This window comes from Syngnathus floridae, chromosome 6, assembly GCF_059516105.1.
Source record: "Syngnathus floridae isolate MCC-2025c chromosome 6, RoL_Sflo_1.0, whole genome shotgun sequence".
Taxonomy (NCBI): domain Eukaryota; kingdom Metazoa; phylum Chordata; class Actinopteri; order Syngnathiformes; family Syngnathidae; genus Syngnathus; species Syngnathus floridae.
Genome location: NC_142418.1, coordinates 3,007,490 through 3,030,827, shown reverse-complemented (window position 1 = coordinate 3,030,827; position 23,338 = coordinate 3,007,490). Strand labels below are relative to the sequence as shown.

Genomic DNA, 23,338 nt, shown 5'->3' with positions numbered 1-23,338 from the left:
ATTACTTCCTAATCCAAATGTTAAAATCACTGTATTCTTTTTATGGAATTGGGTATTTTGTCTTAAATCTACCTCTCATACTTTCGTGTACTGTTAATTTTTAAAAATTATTAAAATACATTTATTGAACAGTATTTATTGAACTTTTTTTCTTTTAAAAAAAAAATCTCTTCTGTTAAATATGGCCTGAATCTCCACTCTCCACAAACGCGGGCGTGTAGCGGTTGAGTTGCGCATGCACGTCTCAGAACAGAAACACCAAAAGATAATTTTTCGTCGCTTATATGAATTTTGAGATCGCCTGGAGCCAAAATCATAATCATGATTAAAATTTGATTAATTGAGCAGCCCTTGTGGTGAAATAAGGTTTGTGTATGGGCTAAGTGGGCATGGGTTACAACTGGGCAACACATCTTATTCCCAATCTGCAGCTATTAAAGGGGCAGTTTCAGCTATGTGCTGGTGAAGAATGTTTGCATTGCTTATTTCCATGTGCCTTGTCGTTTTCAAGCTCAGTTCTTTCATGTACTAAATGATGACTGTAGTATGTTCCATGTGCTTATGGATATTGTTTTTTCTTCTTCTTCTTGCCACTGTAAGTCCACGTGACTCTTTTGAATGGTTTGTCTTGAGGTAACTCCTTACAGTAGGGCTGCTCAATTATGGATAAAAATCATAATCACAATTATTTTGCTCAATCTTGAAGTCCCGATTTACACGATTACGTTTTTGAAATTGGAACAGCATTTATTGAACATGTTTTGGATGCTATTTATTGAACATGTTTAAAAAACACTCTCCTGTTAACAGTGTTGGGAAAGATAATTTTCTCCACAATTTAGTTCAAAGTTTAGTTCACAAATTTTAAAATGAACTTGTTCAGTTCATAGTTCATAACTGATATTTTATGAACTAGGTTTATGGTTCCAAAAATGAAAAGTTTATAGATTTTTTTTCTTCCCCAATCCAAAAAAAAGTTGCTTCGAGCTGTTACCCTGTGGCATTTTATCAGGTGGTATCACCGTACAATCGTAAATACAAGAGTAAATTGCTTGAATAGTCTTTTTCTTTAATTAATTGAAACAAAAATATCACTGTGGTCCAGAATGTGCAATCTGCTGTGGGTGCCAGACCAAGGTTGGAAATGAAACATATACAAATGAAGTTTTCAATGTTCAAAACAAAATTATATTTGCTTTAACTAACGTTTTGTTTTTTGTTTTTTTTGTGAATGTAATATTTCTTTTTTGCCCAAAGAACCAGACAATGTTTAGAATTCGGGATATGAGAGTGTAAAGGTAGAGGTGCAAAGCCCAAATAAATTACTAAAACAGAAACAATGTCATTAAGAGTAATTTTTGTTGAAATTCCTGAACACTCTCACAGGATCATCCTCATCGTTGCCGTTTGACACGAAAGGGCAAGTGGGGCTGCTCGTCGCGCGACATGAGTTTTCATCAAATGGAGCGTCATCATCGCGCCGTGCGGCTGCTTGTGACCGGGCCTGCCAAATCCCTTTCCCCCCACCTATTTAAGCATTGTTTACAGTGTGTTTAATGGGGTTTTATTTTGAAGTCTAAGAAGAGAAAACCTGGCATCCTTGAACGAAAGTAAACCGCCGTTCAAAACCTTTTATTAGTTCTAAAATTATTGCGTTCACAAAACCGTTCACAGAGCTTTCGTTCATTGAACGTGTACTGTCTGTTAGATATGGCCTGGAGCTCCACTCTCCACACACGCGGGGCGTAGTGGTTGAGTTCAGTGGTGGATGTCTTTCAAGAAGTGGAAGCTCAATTTCAGCCGGTGCCACAAAATGTGTCGAATTATTTACCTGCTGCTCGGAAGCAAAATTGTAATTATGATTGAAATTCAATTAATTGAGCAGTCCTACCTTACGCCATCCTTTTATCGGTCTGTCTAGCCTTTTGCATTTTCCTTTTATTTCTCATGATTCTTCATGCACCCTTGTTTAATAAAAGTCTTTTCCAAATTGGATCAAGTCGTCTGTCACCAGCATTGCCGTTGTCTTAACACATGTGACTACACCGAAGCCACAAAAATCACTTGGAGCCCTGAATGGGCACAAAAGGGGTCGACATGGGTAGCATATAATTTGTCCAGTGAGAACCCACACAAGGATCCGCCAGATCCCCAGTTCAAGCCCAAATAGTCAAATACGCTTGAGTGCCTGGATGGTTCAGACATAAAATTGCCCATTTGGAACCCACATAAGACCCAGTCGGAAACCCATGTAAGCTCATGGGGGCTAAACACAGGTGTGCCCCTGGTGGAACCCAGGCACAAAACCAGATGAAACCAATGCCCATATGTCCACATTAAAACCCACTTGGGTCCCAGATGGAAAGGTTGGCTGGGTGTCCTTTGTTAGAGTGGTGCTCACTCTCACTTATATTGCAAGAACCACACGAGAGACAGTATGCCCTTTTTAAGCACTTGCAAGTGGATAGTCATTCGTCGCTGTGCATACAGCGATGATCGAATGAGGTCTGACTCAGGCCTCTTGCAAGAGCATTTTTATTGAGAGAAACAGGGTGGGGGTGTGAGTGGACAGGATGGGGGTGAAACCCCTGGCCTCTGATCAAATCATAGCAGGGGGAGTTTTACGATGTTGAGTAAACAGAACAACTTTGATTGCGTCCTCTGCAGCTGGTCAATCAGTTCAAAGGATCTTAGCACTTTGTTCTACTACTTTGTTAAGATAGGACAAGCTAGGTTAATTATTACAGGTTACATTCCAACATAATCATAGGATCAAACTAATCTATCAACCCTAACATCCTTTAACAGTGACCTAGAAGCAAAATGCAACTGCTTTGAACAAATTCAGGAATGGTATTTTATTTCTCCATTTACATGTATGTATGTGAAATTTACCCATAATTATTAGTATATTTCACAGTGTCCTCATTTGGATTGGTGTTTTATCCATATCATATAGAATTTGGTTCAAATTTAGTTGTGGTATTATATCCATTTTAATACGAGTCCAGATTATTTCATCCAGTGTTGAGAAAGTTAATTTTCTACACGTTCTAGTTCAAAGTTCAGTTCACAGCTTGAGAAAGATTTTTGGGGATGTGAAAACATAAAGAATCCGATTTTTTGAAAAACAAAAAGAAAAAAAAGCATTTATCCAATTATTTCTAAATACTCCAGTCATAGATTCAAAGTGTATAGTTTTTCATTTTGTCACGTGCAGAATGGAGCAGGGTACCATATGCAGCTTGAACCAGGGTCTATTGATGGGAAAATGGTGGTGGAGGACAGGATGAGGGGAACAAACACAGGCAGAGGGACATAACAATGGACGGGCAGCAGAAACGGACAGGAACCAGACGTGGGGAAACCGCAGACAAAGTGAGCAGGGTAAACAGGATGAACAGGACGATCCGACAGGCAGTGACACACGAACAGGGCTTAAATACAAGACAGGTAGCAAGGGGCAGGTGATGGTGATTGCAATGATTACGGGTAGGACACAGGCGGGGAGTGCTGAGAGCACAGACGCGGGACAGAGACGCGAACGGACACCATGACAACACCGCGTCACTGGCAAAGAAAGCTCAGCGCCGCCTGTACATCCTGCGGAAACTCAGGCGTCCTTGTGCTCCTCAGGCAGTCCTGTCTACATTCTACCGTGGCACTATTGAGAGCGTCCTCTCCAGTTGCATCGCTGTCTGGGGTGGTAGCTGCACTGACCAGAACTTGAAGCCCCTGCAGTGCATAGTGAATACGGCTGGTAAGATTATTGGTGCTTCGCTCCCCTCCCTGAAGGACATTTACACCTCCCATCTCACCCGCAAGGCAACCGCGATTGTGAGTGATGTGAGTCACCCAGCTCACTCTTTGTTTGACCTTCTGCCCTCTGGGAAGAGGTACAGGAGCCTGCGCTCCCGCACAACCAGACTCGCCAACAGCTTCATTCTCCAGGCTGTTAGGACCCTGAACTCGCTACCCCCTTCTGCGTAGCGTGCTGCACTTTTGCGCCATTTTCTGGAATGTCTGCTGTACGTTCACTTGCTCCTTTTTGCTCCTCTTATTTATTTGTTGTGTTATTTATTCATTATTTATTCAGCACGCTGTTGTTTACTTGATTGTTTATTGTGTGCCATGTCTTGTCACCGTTGGATAGCGGGGAACGAAATTTCGGTTTCTTTGTGTGTCTTTGGCATGTGAAGAAATTGACAATAAAGCGGACTTTGACTTTGAATTTGAAACACGCAATGTGACACACGGGGCTAGCAGGAGGAAGGCATGGAGAAGCTTGACTCCGCAGGGCAACCGGCGCAACCGAGAAGCAGAGGCGTGAAAAATGGTGATCAGCGCACCCCAGGAGTGGAGACGTGTTACATTCAGGGTTTTTTAAAGCGTTATTTGTCTTAAAGAGATTAAAAGATTACAGTTTCATCAACAAACTGACTAATTTTAACCACTTGGTTTGACACTTTAATGCCCTCTAAGACTTTCTTTACTTTAAGATAGGCTAGTAATTGTGTGCATAGAATGAATAGTTTCGGCAAAATTGAACACCATTGTCTACCACAAGCAACATTAATTCTTGCAGTGACACCTTGGTGCAGTATAACATCCATCCATCCATTTTCTGTACTGCTGTGTCCCCACGGGGGTCGCGGGGGTGCTGGAGCCTATCCCAGCCGTCATCAGGAGGTAGGAAGGGGACACCCTGAACTGGTTGCCAGCCAGTCGCAGGGCACACAGACACGAACAACCATCTGCACTTGCACTCACACCTAGGGGCAATTTGGAGTGCTCAAACGGCCTACCAAGCATGTTTTTAGGATGTGGGAAGAAACCGGAGTACCCGGAGCACACCCACGCGGACACGGGGAGAACATGCTAACTCCACACAGGGAGGGCCGGAGGTGGAATCAAACCCACACCCTTCTAACTGTGAGGCCGACGTGCTAACCAGTGCACCACCGAGCCGCGCAGTATAACATAACTGTAAATTTCCGTGTTTGACTCTGTTGGAAAATGTTATCGTATGGAGGCGAGGGCACCTCAATTGCCTGTGTCCAACTTCTTCAACGCGTGTTCGTTTTCTTCGAAGGACAAAAATATTCACACAAATCAAACTCACACTAGGTTACTTAAATTTCAGCCGATTGTATTAAGTCTGCGTTTAGGTAAGAGCTTTACAAGTCAGCGCTGGGCTTTTCTATCCGCCAGTGCCCCAATGCAATATCAGGATAAAAAGCAGTAAAGAAGTTCTTCAGAATGGTTACATTAGGTCGAGTTGAGTTGCCCATGAATGTGTTTTGTCATCCAAAACCGTTCTTTGTCGTCTTGTTTCGTCCTTGGCAGCCTTTGTGGTTGTACTTTCGCCTCGTTATTCTCCCCGCTCCTTGGTTTGTTTGGTCTCCAGATGACGCTGGTCCCTGCAGATTTTATTTCTGTGGCTCGTTCTGGGGCCCACAGGTCCCCGCGACAGTGCCAGCAAGCCACATATTATTGATCTTATGACACAATGCTTCGGGCTGGTCTACATTTACACACGGACCGGATTTGGCCCGCGACCCAGACTTTGGGCTTGTCTGCTTTGGCCAATTGGTGGCCCAACCACAAAAATGAAAAATAAGTTTGTGGATGTCTTCAGGCTAAGACTCTCATCAAATGTATGAAAGTTTGACAAGCTGTGATTAAAGTAAATTCAAATGGTTGACTTTCTGTTGGGTTTGACATTGGGCTCCAAAAGACTTTTTTGTTACACATACCACCAGAGTTTCATAGCTCGAGGTGAAACGCTCAACCAGGGCTGCTTTGATGTAATTTTGTAGAGGGCACTACTGTTCAAGATAGGGTCATGTGGGTCAAGTTACAGCAGTTTTCATTATCACCGTAAGGAATCATTGGCACCGCTGAAAAATCACAACATTTGACGGAGGATGATTATCTTGAGACCGTTCTGAGAACATTTCAGTTGGATTTGTTCAACAAGCTCGGTGCAGTTCATTAAAGTCAAAACAATGAGCTATTATGTCACCAGTTGTCACTATAGATAGCTTCTTCCCCCAGGCTGTCACTTTGATGAACTCTCACCACTCATAGAGACTCAGTCATCATTGTGCAATAACATCCTGTTCTCGTCACTTAAATGTTGTTAGTTACATGAATGTTGTCAGTTACTTAAATGTTCTACAGAGGCTGAGATCAACTGGAGTCAAATTCCCTGTTTGGCATGCACAAAGTTGGTCAATAAAGCTGATAATGATTCCATAGTTCTAAAGGGCTTCAGGTCATGACTATTTAGCTACATGTGAAGTTTCAGAATTTTTGTGGCATGTGCAGTAGGAAATTTGAAACGCAAAATTTGATGCCCCACCTCATCCATCCATCCATCCATCCATCCATCCATCCATCCATCCATCCATCCATCCATCCATCCATCCATCCATCCATCCATCCATCCATCCATCCATCCATTTTCTGCACGGAGCCAAACCCAGTTGACCTTGGGCAAGTGGTGAACTACCCTGTGGACTAATCTTCAGTCAATTACCTGGCACATAGAGACACAAGGAGGGAAATGGACCTACGCTTTTTAGACAGAAGTCAAGAGAATGGCTCCCAACACCATCAGTGATCCCAATGCTAGGTCTTTTGATCACTTTAGAGAGAAATGAAGAAGGTACTAGGCCTTGATGTCGATTCATATGCAAATGAGTTAGGGGTCATAAAATTTTATGACCTTTTCATGACTTGTTATGGTATCTTAAATCACCCCATTTTGGATTGGGGAGGGGTTGGGGGCATCAAGATGGCGCCAGTCGTGACAGCGCCATCTTTGACTATCGCCATTTTGGTTTGCTGGTGCCATTTTTAGATGTGGATATGTATGGGCATGTATTTTTATGAATCAAAACAGGTGCAGCATCTGAGCTAGCTTTGCTACCAGCCAGTACGTGTGGGTTGAAGGGGGGCCGTTTTGTTGAGAAAGAGAAGGGGAGGGGTGTTTGTCAGTGTGAGGGGTCGTGAGAGTCGGCATTATAGGTGCCAAAGTTATCTGAAAGAGAGTCGCATGTAATTTGACAAACAATAGTTTAACCAAAGTTATCTGAAAGAGAGTCTCATGTAATTTGACAAACAATAGTTTAGAGGATCAAGGGGGGTTTTGTTGAGAAAATCATTTAAGTGTCGTCAGCATGGTGCCAAAGTTATCTGAAAGAGAGTCGCATGTAATTTGACAAACAATAGTGGAGTCGGCGTTATTGGTGCCAAAGATATCTGATGAGGTAGAGCCTGCTGGAATCGTTTAATTTTGGAGGGAGACAGATAAAGGCCTCTGTTTTTATGAAGGTTGTCTAAGTTTAAAACATATCCTGATTAAAAAAAACACGTGATACACAGAGGTGTGGTTTGAGAGAGGCTGGACCTGTTGGTATATTACGCCAGAGTATTGTGCTGCTAGTTCACAGAAAAGAGCTAAGCTAAAGCTGTGGTGTTAAACTGCAAACCTGAAGCTCAAATCATGATAGCAGAAACGCCGGTCAGTATCCATCTTTGTCGTAAAGGCCATGATGGCTCGTTAGATGCCCCTAGGAAGAAACAAATGTATCTAAAGCGTATGCAACAGAGGCCTACAGAAAAACTTGAGCAGAGCTGGCATCTAACACCGGAGACTCTATGGGGATTTAATTTTTTTTACGAGACTGGTGAGTTGTCTTTCTTTATGAGAAATCAAGAGAGCTCTGGATCAAACAACAACAACAACAGCAACTATGAGCAGGCTGGTGCGTATGGTACGTTGAACTCAAATGACTGGGGTGTTTTAAATCAACTCCTGCCTGAGGTTTTGACTGAATTTCTCAATGAATACGGATTAGAAGGTGAGCTGAATGTAGCTTGGATTTCAAGAATTACAGCCAGCGGAAGATGTTTTTTCCGGCTTAAAGTTTCTCCTCAAACTGTTGATGGGACAGAAGATGGAGAGCTAATCGATCTAATGGATCTAACGCTAGAAGTGTTTAATAGCGAATGTGGAGTTTTCCAGACAATACTGAATATACCATTGACAGAGTGGTATGAACGGATGCAAGCATTTGGTGAGAGTATTACGGGACTTTTCCTATCAAGCCGTGTCTGGACAAACGTTGTCGGAGTGAAATGTAAACTGACTTTAGATTAACCCTTACTAAAAAAAATAACTTTAAACTACCCACCCCTGGCCCTCCTCAGCACAGTAGCCTCCTTGCCCCCCTCTTTTTCTCACCTACAGTCACAGAAAGGTGGGGTTGTAGTCATTAGCATAACTATCTAAAATGTATAAGAGCGGACTTGCAGACTCCTCTTTCACACACAAGAGCTCTGTCTATACATCAGAGAAAGAAGATGGCTCAAAAAATCCTCGCCAGATGACTTTTACCAAGTTTTGTACCTATGGAACATGGGCCTGGCATCACATTCTGGTCCAGCCCTGACAACTCTGGTGCAGAGACAGATGATGCGGACACGGCCTTCATAGCGGCACCACGGCCAAGCACGGCGGCTGAACGACCGGGACCAACGCCAGCGACAGGGGTGGAAAGGTTTGAGATTCTTCCATTGCCTACTCCCGACCCGAGCGAACGCATGTCACCGATCTGCCTCGACGATCTGCAACCCGATTCGCTCTATGGAGCTTTGTCATCAACGTTTGACGGGTTTGAAACCCCTGAAACCTCGGGGTACAACCTACCAAGCACGGTGGAGCAGCAACAGCAGCAGCAGCAACAGCAGCAGCAGCATGAACCGTGGTCCTCATCGCGAGCCATCGAGCAGTTTGATGACGCATGCGCACGCTATCCTGAAAATGGCATGGATTTGCCCTGCTTGTCTGCTGCAGATATAAGATTCATGTTCAATTCAGAGATAGAGGCGCCCGGTGATTTTGAGGAGACGGACGACACGACCGTTACCAATTACCCCTCGCTGGACCTTGAGTTTGGCATCGTTCCTACGATGACGTCGACACCTGTGAGAATCAACACACAACAGGACGCAGAATATAATATGACGGTAGAGCCTCTTAAATGGCTGGTGATTGAAGATTACATACGCCTGAAACTGATCGTCGCTCATCTTTTGTATGATGCCTTAATGAAGCATGCTAAAATAAAATGTGACGGATGTGCTCTTGACGACCTTAGCCAGATGCATCATACATGTTTGTTTATTGAGGATTGAAGCTTTTATTTCTATGCGAATTATGAAGCAGTGACGGCTGAGTTGTGCAATGCCGACTTCCTCCATACGTTGTCGACAATGCTTTTCTATTTTAAAACCTCAGCATCTCTTAGAAACATTCGCAATACTGTTTCTGCCATTCTACACGACCTAGCTCACGAGTGCAAGATCTTTGCGCGGCTCCGTATGATAAAACAAGAAGCTCGTGACATTGTGTTGAGTAACAGCGAAGTCGCGCTCTTTTTTAGAACGTTTGGAAAGACACAATTGGAAATATTGTGAAAAAAATGTGGGCCCAACTGGTAACTATCCTAACAGTGTTTCTAGGTATAACCGGGGAGCAGCTAAAGAAGTTTAAAACTCTAATAGGGTCCAAAGTAACACCATCTATGTTATCTTCATTCCTGCGTTATGTTAAACCTTAGGGTTGTAGAAAAAACTTTTTTTTTTTACCATGTTGAATTTCTTTTTTTACCATGTTTTTAATTTTACTGCTGTGTGTTTTATACCTGTTTCTACTTATTAGTAATGTTTTTAAGAACTAGTTGATTTTTTTCTTTTTTTTCCGTAATAAACTAGTCCAGAAAAACGATTGTTTCTCTGTGTTTATTCAATTAAAAATCACAAGATATCATACCTGTTTGTTTTATTAACAGCGTCACACTCTGATATCCAGCAGAACTTACCTAACAATGGGTGGCGAGAGATGTCTTCAAAAACTCTATTATAGTGCTAAGAGTCCAGCTAGTTTTGGGGGAGAGACACCCCTACACAGAACAGCGGCTGTTAGCTGTAAAAACACTAACATTAAAAAAGTGAAAGCTTTTTTATCCAATCAAGATGCTTACACTTTACACAAACCAGCCAGAATAACTTTTCCTAGAAATAAAGTTTTTCTTTGAGGTCCTATGAGACAATTCCAAGCAGATTTATGCGATATGCAATCACTAGCACGCTACAATGATGGATATAAATATTTACTAACCGTAATCGATATTTTCTCGAAACGTGCATATGTACGTGTTTTGAAAGCTAAAACAGGTACGCAGGTCACCAAAGCATTTGAAGATGTCTCATCAGTTAGCGGTTCGCCATTACGCGTTCAAACAGATAAAGGGGCGGAGTTTTTTAACAAACATTTCCAGAAATTAATGAGACAGCACAATATTACACATTTTGCAACGTCTTCCAATACAAATGCGCAAATCGTTGAGCGATTCAACAAAACGTTGAAGACGCACATGTGGAGGTATTTCACAGTTAAGAACACGCAACGCTACATTGATGTAATTCAGGATTTTATTGTCAGTTATAATTACAGTTTTCATAGTAGTATAAAAATGACACCAAATGCCGTAAACGAGGATAATGAACATATTGTTTTCACCAACCTGTATACAAACAACCCTTTTCCACGCGGGGACAAGTTCCGGTTCGCTCCAGGTGAAACTGTGCGGCTTTCCAAACTAAGAGGGATTTTTGAGAAGGGTTATTTGCAGAGTTACACAGACGAAATATTCAGAATAACAAAACGTCTCCATCGCGTTCCTCCCGTCTATAAAATATAGGACTTGGACGGTATGCCTATAGAAGGCAGCTTTTACGAAGCGGAATTACAAAAAGGAAAAATTAAAAAAAATAAAAATTTTCGCATACAGAAAATTCTTAAATCACGCACCGTGTCAGGCAAACGCGAGTCCCGAGTCCATTGGGTTGGGTGGCCGGCCAAATTCGACAGTTGGGTACCCGCAAAGAGTATGAAAAACATTTGACGTTCGATAAAACGGCCATTCTGTGAAAATTACAAGATGGGTGAAGGCCAGAGAGAATTCTACGTAACATTAGCGTCAAATGCGAGTATGCATCTTTTTAGCGAAAACAGCCTCTATGAATTCAAAACTGAACTGGCGCATCATATCGATTTAAAAGGTTCATGGGAGGTCGGTTTATGTGAGATTCCATACATCAACTCAATCCGTAATGTTCCTGAGAAAAAACGGAATTTCTAAGAGAGCCGCATGCGTATTTACTGGTAGATTTGACACCTTCATGCCCAGAACAATATAGACTACGTACAGGTGTACTACATAACCAGTGGCCTGTCATTTATATCCCCAAACAATAAAACGATGACGAAGCTTTTAAAAACAAATGCTCCGTTACTCAAATCTTTGTTTACATCCAAACCAGCCAAACGTAAGCATTTGCTACTCAGAAGTCCTAGTAGTTTAGTGAAAGCATTATGTGAGATTGCTCTAAATCTTCTTAAAAGACATGTACCCTTAAAATCAAAACTTTACAAGAGACTTAAAAAGCAAAAGAAAAATATCCGCTTTTTGGCTGATGAGAAAAATACTTTGAAGAAGAAAAGAGCTGTGTTAGTTCAGAAAGGTGGTTTTATATTGCCGTTACTGGCCGCTTTTGCACCTGTTCTCGGAAGTGTCATTAGTGGTTTTATGAACAAATCATAAAATGAGTTTGAAAACGACTCAGAAAATGCTCCTGATTTCACCTTATCAGCTCGAGAGGCTGAATCGACCCGCTCCGACCATCCGTGATACAGCCGAGTATTCTTTGGATGAAGAGATGAAACAGGTTTTGGATAATAAAAATTTAAATCAATATGAAAAGATCAAAATTTATCAAACCTTAATGCAGCGTTACATGGGGTTGGTCAAACAAAAAGACTTCGAGCAAATTCCCATTACGATTCGCAACGAAGCCAATGAGGGGGGTGAAAGAAAGACGACAGATGAGATGACAGGTGAACATTATGGGGATATTTTGGACGCCATAGGTCCACGTTTCCGACGCAACGCCAGCTATGTGCTGAAAAGACTGTCGCCAGAAGATGTAAGCTGGACGCCGTTAAGTGAATTTATTTTTAGAGGAAAAACTGTCAAAGGCTCCCATATGAGCGATTTGTTGAGACATTTGTGTGTGAGTGGGAAAAAAATCAACGACCACCCGGTTGGATGGAGTGAATTTCTCCGAACGCTGGCCCGATTAAACTTACCGGAAACAAGCATTGTTTGGCTCGTGCAGATTTTAAACGTTTAAAATACGCTAGAGGTGGAGATGAGGATGTTTCTTATGTAGAAGATGTAAGCTTGATGAATAAAAGAAAAAGAAAGAGGACATTGCCGGTAGTAAAATGGGTTAGTTATTAGACGATAGATACTCTATTATTGTTCGTGAAAAAAAAACAACGCATGACTCTGTAACTCTCTGTAACAATGTTTATTGAATAAAAGAGATTTTATAAAACATTAACACGGTTTCAGACGATGACATTTTTTAAATTTATGCAATGAACATGATGTTTGCCCGCCGCACATCCGGTCTGGCCTTCGACATTTTTTAACAAACTCACTAACCATGGCGTCGTTATGGAGAGGATCGGGATTGTAATGAGTCATCACTTCATGATAGGTGAGCCCCCACCCACGTTGGCTTAAATACTACACGCAGTGTTGACCGCAGGTGTCTGTCAGCTCGTGTTGCAGCTGGCCTTTCTGATATTCGACCCGTTTAGAATGCTTCTTCAAAAATCTGTATATACTTGACGGGTAATATGGACTATCCGGTGGCAGACCAAAAGGATCAAAGAATGTGGCTGAACCGTCCGATTCTAAAGTCAAAGCGAGCCAGTGCTCCCCGGGTAGATGTCTTGGATGAGTGTTGACAATGAAATATTTTGGAGGCGGGTCTCTGACGTCAGCTAACTCATCCGATGCGAAAAGACCTCCAAATAAGGTTCTTTGCATCCGAGTAATAATCAAGTCCAATTCACGACCGTTCATAGCGTTAATAATAGTCCATCAATACTTCCCTCTTGGCGTTAATCTCAATAAGGGAATTGTATGCAGCGTATACAATACGAGTTGCTGTGTGTGGTAATGGCGTTCGGAAACGTAAATCGAGGCGTAAAACGCCGTTGTTTATGGATGTCAAAGCCCCAGAATCATCTGCCTGACTTAAATTGAAGACAAAAAGTGAGTAGCCTTGACTAAAATCCTGTTGATCGATACAAAGAGGTAGATCTTCCAAAAAACGGCCTGTTGCTGTGTATAAATTAAGAAATTCACGTGTACATATCCCAGCTTCGAAATTGGGCTGAAAAGCTTTGGCAGGTATTTGTCGACCTTCGTGACGAAGTGCCAAGTACTCTATGTTATAATGCAAAAAATTAAACGGGTTTAAATCTCTCCGTCCCATGAAACTGTTGTGATTTAATAGGGCTATTACAATTTGTTCAGGGATATGTCCGAGGAAAAGGTTATCCTGATGGCAGATTCTTGAGTTTTGAGGAATGGAGAAAGTCTTCATATTGATTCTGGTGAATGGATACAACGCATTACAATTCTGTAAAGCGGCGGCGTGGCCTATTGCTACGGCCGGTGAGACTGTTAGTTTTTTCACAAATAGGGATGCTCCTTGGATCCTATAGGGATGGGCAAACACATTCCAGTAAACTATTAGTGTCAATTGGGCTCTCAAAATGGCAGGGAAAAGATGCACAGCAAAACGAAAATATGTAGCTGAACACAGGACGTTTTTATGAGAGTGGGAAAGTTTCTATTTTTTGTTGAACGTGATGGCAAACCATTCTACCTGATATGTCAGACCTCAGCGCATTTCAAAGATTCAAATATTCAGCACCATGCACTTCAGCTCACTCCATGCTAACATTGATCAGGAGTCGAACCCGCAACATCATGCTTAAGAGGTGGACATGCTAACCAGTGCGCCATTATGTCAACGCATAATAACTAAGTCTGCTGATCAAAACAGCGGTGACTATATGACGTCGCTACGTCGTGGTCACGTGACGCAGACAAGACGTCAATGGGTGGAACTTCTGCCGAAATTCAAATCCGTGGGCAGAGTTAACTTGTTTAAAAGGGAGTGGGCAGAAGAAATATTTAATTTATTTAAATTTATTTTGAGTGCACACCATTATGTCAATGCATAACAACTGTAAATCTACTAAACAAAACAGCGGTTGCTATATGACATCTGCCACGTTGTGGTCACGTGACAGACGTGACGTCGATGGGCGGAACTTCCGCCGGAATTCAAATCCGCGGGGAGAGTTAACTCGTTTAAAAGGGAGTGGGCAGAAGAATTATTTAATTTATTTAAATCTATTTGGAGTGTGCGCCATCATGTCAATGCATAACAACTGTAAGTCTACTAAACAAAACAGCGGTTGCTATATGACGTCTGCCTCGTCGTGGTCACGTGACGCGGACGTGACGTTGACGCCTACTTTACATCCCACCGATCACAGGACCCCTCGGCTGCATAACCGTGCCCCCTTCCCAACCAATCGGATTTCATTCTCATTGCCGCACCTACTTTTTGATGCGTCAGCGAATCGTGAAGCAGTATTTAACAAGCAAATTGAACCCCCCCCCCCCAAAAAAAAACAAGCTACAAACTTTATGCAGAAGTGAGAGAAAATTGACACAGTATAGTCCAAGGGCAGGTCTCGAACACTTGTTCCATCGTACCAGAGGTACTAACGTTACCACTCGACCAAAGACTTGTGACTATGGCAGTGACAGAAGAGCAACGCACGCTCACCTCAAGAGTGAAAAGTGCCTTCAAAAACTAAAACCTAAGTGCCACTTTGCCCGCCTCCTACCTCAGCCCAAATTCAGTCTGACCAATCAGAGCGCAGCTGAACTTGGCCTGACAACGCCCATTTTTCAAACAGCTAATCGGAAGGCAGCCAATGGGCGGAACTTCCGCCAAAATTTAAATCCGTGGGTGTGGCTCGCAACAGGAAGTAGGAAAACGGCGATGATGACAAACAAGACACAGCGGATGGTAACATCGACGATTAACAAGAGAAATATTTTTATTTTCTGCTTGCAACTGGACCGTCCAGAGCGTACACGGTAAGTAACACTCATTGTGTTTAAGGAGATTTACATTTGTGTAGTTTGACTAAAGTTGTCGATGTCGCTAGCGTTCACTATAATAGCAACGTGTAGCTGAGGTGCTAACCGTAGCAGAAGTGTAGCCGCGTTGCGTTGTACGTGTGAATATTGGTCGAGGCGAAATGTTAATGTTTAATTCAATTCCTTTAGGTTCCACGGTGTTTGTTGGTTGTAAATTTTCCACTGTAGATTGAGTGTGGGCACTGTCAAGTTAACATATGTGATTATACTGCCTAATCTGTTACAGAGTATGTTGTTGCCAAGTAATGTAGAATAGATCCAAAGTAGTAATCCGGAATAGTTTTGAAAAGGCCATTAGAATAATAAACAAATCTGATTACCTTGAACATAATAACAAGCTAAGTGTTTAATATGTCCTATGAAGTCAAAATTGGGCACCATCATGTGGTGAAATTTGGAATTGCATCACATCCAATTTTGCCTGGGAACAAACAGATTAAATAAATCTTAGTCTTAAATAAGCCACTCCTTCTCAAACAAGGAAACTCTGCCCATTTTGCGCAGTAGATGTTCTGTTAATATCTAGTATTTATACAAAGTCACAATTTAAATTGCTTTCAACATTCATTCATCGGTTCAACCAACGTTACTCACTCTTATTACCAACGTCTATCGATTTAACTAAGCGTTTAATACTTCCTATCAGGTCTCAAATCAAGATTTGGCAAAATACAATTTCAGCAAATCCAATTTTGCCAGGGAACAAAAATAGATTAAATAAACTAAACAAGTCTTCTTCCCATTAAATAAATCAGAAAAGTCTGTCTTGTAACCAGTCCTCTTCAAACAAGTAAAGTCTGCCCATTTTGTGCCGTAGATTTTGTGTCTATGCCTCGTATTTATACAAAATCATAATTTAAAGTTAAAGTCCCAATGATTGTCACACACGCAACTGGGTGCGGTGAAATTTGTCTCTGCATTTAACCCATTCCCGAAGGGAGCAGTGGGCAGCAGCGGTGCCGCGCCCGGAAATCATTTGGTGATCTAACCCCCCAATTTCAACCCTTAATGCTGAGTGCCAAGCAGGGAGGCAACGGGTCCCATTTTTATAGTCTTTGGTCTGACCCGGCCAGGGTTTGAACCCACAACCTTCCAGTCTCAGGGCGGACACTCCACCACTAGGCCACTGAGCTGAGCTGGTTAAACGACTTAATTCCTTCATTCACTTTGGAAATTTGGAATTGCAGCAAATCGAATTTTGCCAGGGAACAAAAATAGATCAATTAAACTGAATAAGTCTTCTTCCCATTAAATAAATTAAAAAAGTCTGTCTTGTAACCAGTCCTTTTCAAACAAGTAAAGTCTGCCCATTTTGTGCCGTAGATTTTGTGTCTATGCCTAGTATTTATACAAAATCATAATTTAAAGGACTTCATTCCTTCATTCACTTTGGAAATTTGGAATTGCAGCACATCAAATTTTGCCTGGGAAGAAAAATAGATTAAATAAATTTAATAAGACTTACTACTTCCCATCATTGTACCAGCTCAGTGGCCTAGTGGTAGAGTGTCCGCCCTGAGACTGGAAGGTTGTGGGTTCAAACCCTGGCTGGGTCATACCAAAGACTATAAAAATGCGACCCACTGCCTCCCTGCTTGGCACTCAGCATTAAGGGTTGGAATTGGGGGGTTAGATCACAAAATAATTCCCGGGCGCGGCACCGCTGCTGCCCACTGCTCCCTTTGGGGATGGGTTAAATGCAGACACAAATTTCACCGCACCCAGTTGTGTGTGTGACAATCATTGGGACTTTAACCTTAACTTTATTAAATAAATTAAATACGTCTTACTTGTTCCCACTCCTTTTCAAAAAAGTAGTTTAAAACGAGGGCCCTTCACTCAACCTTTAACCCTATTTATTTCCGCAGATGTGGCAAAGAGTACTTTTGGGCATCTGAGACGGAAGGATGTCCAAAGCATCACGTCACCTGCTCTGGTAGGCATGGTGGTGGGACGTTGAGGTCAACCGCTTTGGGGTTGGCTGAATCTTTGGTCGCAGGATGCCACACACTTCAAGACAGAAGCAGAAAAGCAGAGCTAAATGCAAAATGTACTCACCGGTGACTCCAATTTTTTTCCCCCCTGAAGAAATGGATGGACAGGTGGCCCTGGCTGGCCGGTGGGACTCTTGTTATTCTGACCCTTTTTAGTGCGCGTTTGGGGCAACAAACGTTTTTTGTGGTGCTCTCTTCTGGTTCAAGAGTGCCCTGAATGTGAATTTGCCTTTCCTGCCTTCTGATTGGATGAGCGCCGATGTGACGCCGTGCCTCTGTCACCGTGGCGGGGGTATACGTCGGCATCGGAGCGTCTGCCAACGTCTGAGACCGGCTGGCAGTCTATCGGAGGTGTCGAGTGCGGTGCCGCTGGAGCTCACTCACCAGCTGGTGTTAGGGCCACAGAATGAAGGCCAAGGAGAAGAATAGAAAGAGAAACAGAAACTTCTCCTCCAATTGTTTGATTTGTCTCTCCTGAGCTTCGATGAATTCTTTCAGCTCTTTGTTCCTCTAGGACGGACAAATGGAAAGTGGCCTTCAACAGCCAGTAAGCGTGCAAGTAAGTGCCGGGCTGGCTTTGGGCCCTTACCGGTTGCGCGCTGTGCAGCAGATCCATTCTCTCTTGGAGGATGCTAGCGTCGCGCTCCCTCAACTCTCACATCAGGGCTCGCTTCCATTGGTCCACGGCGCTCCTAAGCTCTTCTCTCCGATCCGCCGTCAGCACGTCATTCACGCCAGCGTGGCTGGCTTTTTCGCCGTCCGTGGCGGGGCAGTCCCGCTGCGGTAGCGCCTCGTACAACATGGCCTCCAGCTCCAGGATCCTCTGAGCCGCAATCCTTGTCCATCAGTGGTCCGGCGGGAGATTTGAGGGCGGTTTACCTTATGAGCCTGGTCCATGGAACGCTTCCTGAAGTCCAACTCTTCATCCAGGTAGCCCTTCTGCTTGCAGAACATATCCTAGCACAGCTCAAGGTCAGAATTGTTGGGGCACATTGCCAGAGTTCCCCTTGGCTGATGTCGCGTGTCTGTCAACCTTCTCACTTTCAATGTCCAACATCTTCTGTTGAAGTGCTGACTTGGTCACTTTGATGGATTCTAACCACTGAGGAAAAGGCTGCTGCTAAGCAGAATGCGAGAGCGTGCATGGACGTGCACGTTACCTTCTCGGCTAGGGTGAGAAGGGTCCTGGCGTGAATCACGACCACCTGCTCCTCGTTGGTGAGATTCTGCAAGAGCCCAAAGGTACAGCGTCAACAAGCTTCTTTCAGCGCAAAGCCTTCCAAAAGTCACATTTGAGCCGCCGAGTCTCGTGGAGTGCGAACATAAGGAGTTCGACATACACTTACGGCGTTATCGCCCAGGATGTCCAGCTTCTTCATCAGATCACTGATGACGATGTACTGGGGAAAGACGCAAGGAGCAATGTAAGGTGCTCTGGGACCTCGGGTTAAGGTTAGGGTTGCGAGGGACGCCTTACGTACGCTCACGCCCTCGGCCTCGCAGTAGATCTGCAAAGGGCTGAGGCCGTCTGGGAAACGGACTTGCAGAAACTTCAAGACGGGGGAGCGCCACTCCCTCTCCTGAAAGGCAGAGGCATGCATCCGTCCGTCCGTCCGTCCGTCTGTCTGTCACATCTCTGGCCTCAACACGCTTGTGCGAGTCTTCCCACCTCCAGCTCCAGGATGGGGAACTCAAGCAGTTCGTTTTGGTCTCGGATATCCTGGATGTGCTCTTTCAGACGCACTTCTTTCGCCTCCATCCGCCTGACCTGAAAAGACAGTCAGACCTCATCTGCGGGGCTTCCCGACGGGTGTGACGCCAAGCGACTCCGCCTTTCTTTCCGTCACCTTTTCGGCCAACTGCTGATTGCTCTGACGCAGCAGCTGCTTCTCCTCCACCCACTTGACATTCTAGAAGAGACAAACGCGTGGGCAGCTTTGGAATGTTGTGTCATTTTCATCCACAAATTCTTTGGTTGACTGGAAAATGACATTCGCTTTTCTCCGCATTTTCCCAGCCACGTTCGGGGGGGGGGTTGGTCCAGTAATGCCAGACGAATGAGTGACTGAAAAATGTAGCTATTTTGTCTGAGAAAAAGGTGTGCTCATTGATGAGCTTACCTGTCCTTGTTGCTTCAGCGCTGACTCCAGATCTGCTACTCTGCTTTGATAGTGACCCATTTCTACCATCAGCTTTTCTCTGGTCTGAAAGGAGGAGGAGGGAGCCTCCCTCCTCCTCCTCCTCATTTCAGACCAGAGAACACCCGAGGCTGGGTGAGAACGGGGATGTTGGGACCCGGCCGAGGGCTGCGGGAAGGGGCGCCACCTTGATCTCCTTCTCGGCGTCGTAGTCTCCTCCGCTGGTCTGGGCTAGCAGAGCGTAGGCTCGTTGCAGCGCTTGATATTCTTGCGTCAGCTGGCAGTAGCGAAGCTCCGCCTCCTCATGCACACACCCCTGCAACACAGCACTAGTACCAGAATCAGTCAGACCGGCGACAAAGCACCCGCGACGCAAAGACGAGTCCGATTCCAGGCTGAAGATGAATGTTTGGCGCCAATACGCTCGCAGAAATGGCGGGCTACCTCTTCGGGTTCCGTGTCGGGGATTCTGTCGGTGTGAAAAGACAAGGATGATCCGTCCGAGTCCACCAACACATCTTCGTCGTAGCCGTAAAATGTTTCGATGACCTGCGGGCGCTGAAGCAAACATCTCTCTGAACAAACTGAAGCGACACCTCACGATGAATCGACGAGAGGAACGATAACGGGAAAAAGGCCATTTCATCTTGCGCAACACCAAGCAGCCGCAAACAAACAGACTCACCTTGCAGGACCTCACGCTCCGTTTCCTCCTCAGAGATTCTCAACGTCGGTATCGTAGCAGCAAATCTCTCTCCTGTCGACACAAATAAGCCGCCTTTGAGATTCTTTGGATGCAAAGGGAACGAACGGCTCCGGCGCAGAAACAAACGCGACTCACAATGACATTTCTGACATGAGCTCCTGTCTCCAGAGCCTGAAAAATACGTCACCGGCGATGATTGGAGGGACACTCGTCTTTTCCAAAAGTGACAACTACAGGGTGTGTCAGGGTTTTCCAGATTATCTTTATCGTATGATTATGTTGCTTTGACTGCAACCTGTACTAAATAATATTATTCATCCCTTATTTATCCCTATAGCTTATCCCTTCCTACACAAAGTCGTAAAACACCCCTTGCTATGTTTTGACTAGAGGTCAAGGGCTTTCTCTATTCAATCCACTCTTACCCCCACCCTGTTTCTCTTAATAGAAATGCTCGTGCAGGAGCAGAGAGTCAGACTTCATTCGTACAACGGATGCACTCTCCACCTGCAGGTGTCCAAAAGAACTTACTTGTCTCCCGTGTGGTTCTTGCAAAATAAGTTGGAGCGAGCGCAACTCTAACAGGGTGCATTTTGCCACTAGCTGCCTACGGACAATGACGTCGCGCTCGCGGCTCATGGTTGACGGGCTGAGCAGCCGGGCGAGTCCGTCGTTTTCAGCGCACAGCGAGTGGCAAAGGCGCTGACAAAACGGGAGCTTTGAACTGCTGAAAACGGCAATACAAGTCTAAAGCGTGTTCAAACGCGTGCGCACAATGCTCCTGGTTTAAAGGTCGGATTTTAAGGGGCCAATTTTTTGGATGGCGGCCGCCGGCCAAGCTTTGGACGGAAAAGGTTTCCTGGTGACAGCGAGCGAGCGCGGCGCTGCCGTACATGCACCGAGTCGCCTGCCTGAAGACCTTGGACAAGTCGTCGATGATGTGCCGCTGCTCCACAACTTGAAGGAGCTCCATTTCACCGTCCTGCTGGCCGCAACCTCGGTCCAGGTCATTGAGCGAACTAGGCCTTCTCCGTGGAACACAAATGCAGTGGACTCTGTTGGCACGCCGCCGTTGTCCGCGTCGACTTACCAACCTTGCCATCTCCTCGTTCTCCTGGGTGACAAACCGCACTTTGTTTTCAAGGCGACACAGCACCAGCGAGAGTTCTTCATTCTTCCTGCTAAGGCATTTATTTTTGTACAGGAGTGGCAGAAACTGGCTTTCCGTTTCTCTCAGACGCTTTAGCTGCAAGCATGAAGTGCGGGATGTGAAAGACGCACAACACGCGAGCCAGAACGTATCCATTCCTTTTGCATCGGTTTGAACGGAATCGTGGTTTTGGCTCGCAATAAAAGACATCTACCAGGCAACCGACTCGCCGCGCCGCTCAACTAATAAGCAAGCGCAATGGGTGCCTCGCTGGATGGCGCGCATCAAACGTAGCGCAAACTTTCAAGCGTGCCGTCAATAAATTACCAGTTCGTTGCGCTCTTCAGAAAGCAGGGCGTTTCGATCCTCCAGTTTCCTGATGACTGCGCTGAGCTCAGCGATTTTCAGATGAAACCTTCGCGTGTCCCAATCCTCCTGAGACTGAAAACACCCCGCAACACACACACACAACCACTCGTTCAAAGTTCAAAACTGTTTTTGTGCTACCTTCCTCCAGCAACGAACTAAGTCATGCGTACTGCAAGTGTGTGATGAGGTGGCTTACGCTATGAAGAGGATTGCTAGTAGCGGCGTTGACCCCACTTCCAGGGTAGTTTAGGCCCGCCCTTTGGGAATCCCTCAGGGCAGCGATCTGCTGCTCGGTAGCCTGAGTCTGCAGCTGAAGGCAGTGGACGTGGCCGGCCCCAGGGCTTTATCCAAAACACTAACCGCTCTGTCTTTCAGCTTGATCTCATCCATCTGGATGTACAAACGAGGAGCGCTCAGGCAGGCGGGCAAACTCATTTGTGACAAAAACAAAGAGAGCAACCGGCCAATTTTTTTATTGAATCGACTAGAACACCTTTGCTGTGACAAAAGCGAAGCGAGCAACAGGACGTTTTCATCTTGTGAAATAGAATAGAATAGAATACCTTAGGTGTCATTGCACTGCAGGTATACAACGAAATTGGGAACATAGCCACGCACCGCGCATCTGATCAGTCCTACCAGTCGGCGGATCTCCCTCTCGCAGTCTCTCTTGGTTCGGCTCAGCTCCTCCCGATGCTGGTGATGAGCCGATCGGAGCTCGGCCGCTCGGAACTGCCAGGCCTGCTGGGCCGCTGCCAGGGCTTCTTCCGCGCTCCTCTTTGCCCCTCGTTGCTCCTGAAGCTCCTGGTGGAGGCGACACCGCTCGGTCTCCCGACACCGCCGCGTCTCCTCCACCTCCGCCAGCAAAGCGCCCCCGCTCCTCACCTGAGCAGACATTGCGCCACACCGGGCCGATGAGACCGCAACGGAGCGCCGCGCCGCTTACTGGGGACAAGCTACACAATACAGTAGCGGCCGGATCGGAGCCCAACGTGGCGTGCGGATAGTCAGACACGGATTGAGCGGATCACCTTGTCCATGGAGCCGTCCCTCAGGCTGAAGACCAAGGCATTCAGTCGCTGGATCTCTCCATCTTTCATTTTGATCACTCTCATCGGCTCCATTTCATGCTGCCACAGTAATGTCTCCCTGGTAACGGTTAACTCTTTCTGCTTCACCTCATGGAGTTTGCTTTTGAGTTCCGTCATGGCGGCGGTGGCACGGTGGTGCTCCGCCCGCAGTTCCTGACTTCTCTCTCTCTCCAGACAGCTGACCTGACATGACTTAGACTTAGACAAACTTTATTGTCATCTTGTCTGCACATGGTGCATACAAAACGAAATTTACTTACAACAAAGTCGTGATATTGCAGTTGAATAGAAGTAACATATCCTACGAAAAAAAAAAAAATATATATATATATATATAAAAAAAAAAACTTTTCCTCACCCCCCGTGGGTGGTCTCTTTTTCCCTTCAAGCTCGGGTCCTCTACCAGAGGCCTGGGAGCTTGAGGGTTCTGCACTTTTCTGGACTGAGATGTCAGATGTTTTTCCTGGGATCTGTTTCAGCCACTCCTCCAGTTTGGGGGTTACTGCCCCTAGTGCTCCAATGACCACAGGTACCACTGAAGTCTTAACTCTCCAGGTCTTCTCCAGCTCTTCTCTGAGCCCTTGATATTTCTCAAGTTTCTCATGTTCCTTTTTCCTAATGTTACCATCATTTGGGATGGCTATGTCAACCACAACGGCTTTCCTCTGCTCTTTGTCCACCACCACAATGTCTGGTTGGTTCGCCATTACCATTCTG

At 45.0% G+C, this 23,338-nt stretch overlaps 2 protein-coding genes across 2 annotated transcripts; both read right to left on the bottom strand.

The window, feature by feature from the left end:
- Positions 1–17,036: 17,036 nt before the first annotated feature.
- LOC148395943 (janus kinase and microtubule-interacting protein 3-like) lies at positions 17,037–19,413 on the bottom strand. Its single transcript, XM_088378393.1, has 11 exons — positions 19,288–19,413; positions 19,015–19,077; positions 18,837–18,935; positions 18,649–18,747; positions 18,514–18,567; positions 18,328–18,393; positions 18,201–18,269; positions 18,047–18,124; positions 17,757–17,990; positions 17,552–17,677; positions 17,037–17,183 (listed from the first exon to the last, which is right to left on the bottom strand). Exons 1-9 carry the CDS (start codon positions 19,411–19,413, stop codon positions 17,823–17,825), a joined length of 822 nt encoding a protein of 273 aa, XP_088234519.1. The 3' UTR covers positions 17,037–17,183; positions 17,552–17,677; positions 17,757–17,822.
- A 2,220-nt stretch (positions 19,414–21,633) lies between these two features.
- Positions 21,634–22,427, bottom strand: LOC148395942 (janus kinase and microtubule-interacting protein 1-like). The gene is made up of 2 exons (XM_088378392.1): positions 22,170–22,427; positions 21,634–21,920 (listed from the first exon to the last, which is right to left on the bottom strand). The coding sequence occupies exons 1-2, from the start codon at positions 22,425–22,427 to the stop codon at positions 21,801–21,803; spliced, it is 378 nt and encodes a 125-aa protein (XP_088234518.1). The 3' UTR covers positions 21,634–21,800.
- Positions 22,428–23,338: the final 911 nt, after the last annotated feature.

What these genes read in the sequence shown, in the direction of transcription:
- LOC148395943 (XM_088378393.1), bottom strand. Translation starts at nt 19,413, where the DNA reads ATGAGGAGGAGGAGGAGGGAGGCTCCCTCCTCCTCCTTTCAGACCAGA. An exon ending in CGCTGAAGCAACAAGGACAG is followed by an intron (nt 19,078 to 19,287) that starts GTAAGCTCATCA and finishes TGTCTCTTCTAG; the next exon opens with AATGTCAAGTGGGTGGAGGA. An exon ending in TTCTCACCCTAGCCGAGAAG is followed by an intron (nt 18,270 to 18,327) that starts GTAACGTGCACG and finishes CCTTTTCCTCAG; the next exon opens with TGGTTAGAATCCATCAAAGT.
- LOC148395942 (XM_088378392.1), bottom strand. Translation starts at nt 22,427, where the DNA reads ATGTCTGCTCAGGTGAGGAGCGGGGGCGCTTTGCTGGCGGAGGTGGAG. An exon ending in AGAGGGAGATCCGCCGACTG is followed by an intron (nt 21,921 to 22,169) that starts GTAGGACTGATC and finishes TTGTACATCCAG; the next exon opens with ATGGATGAGATCAAGCTGAA.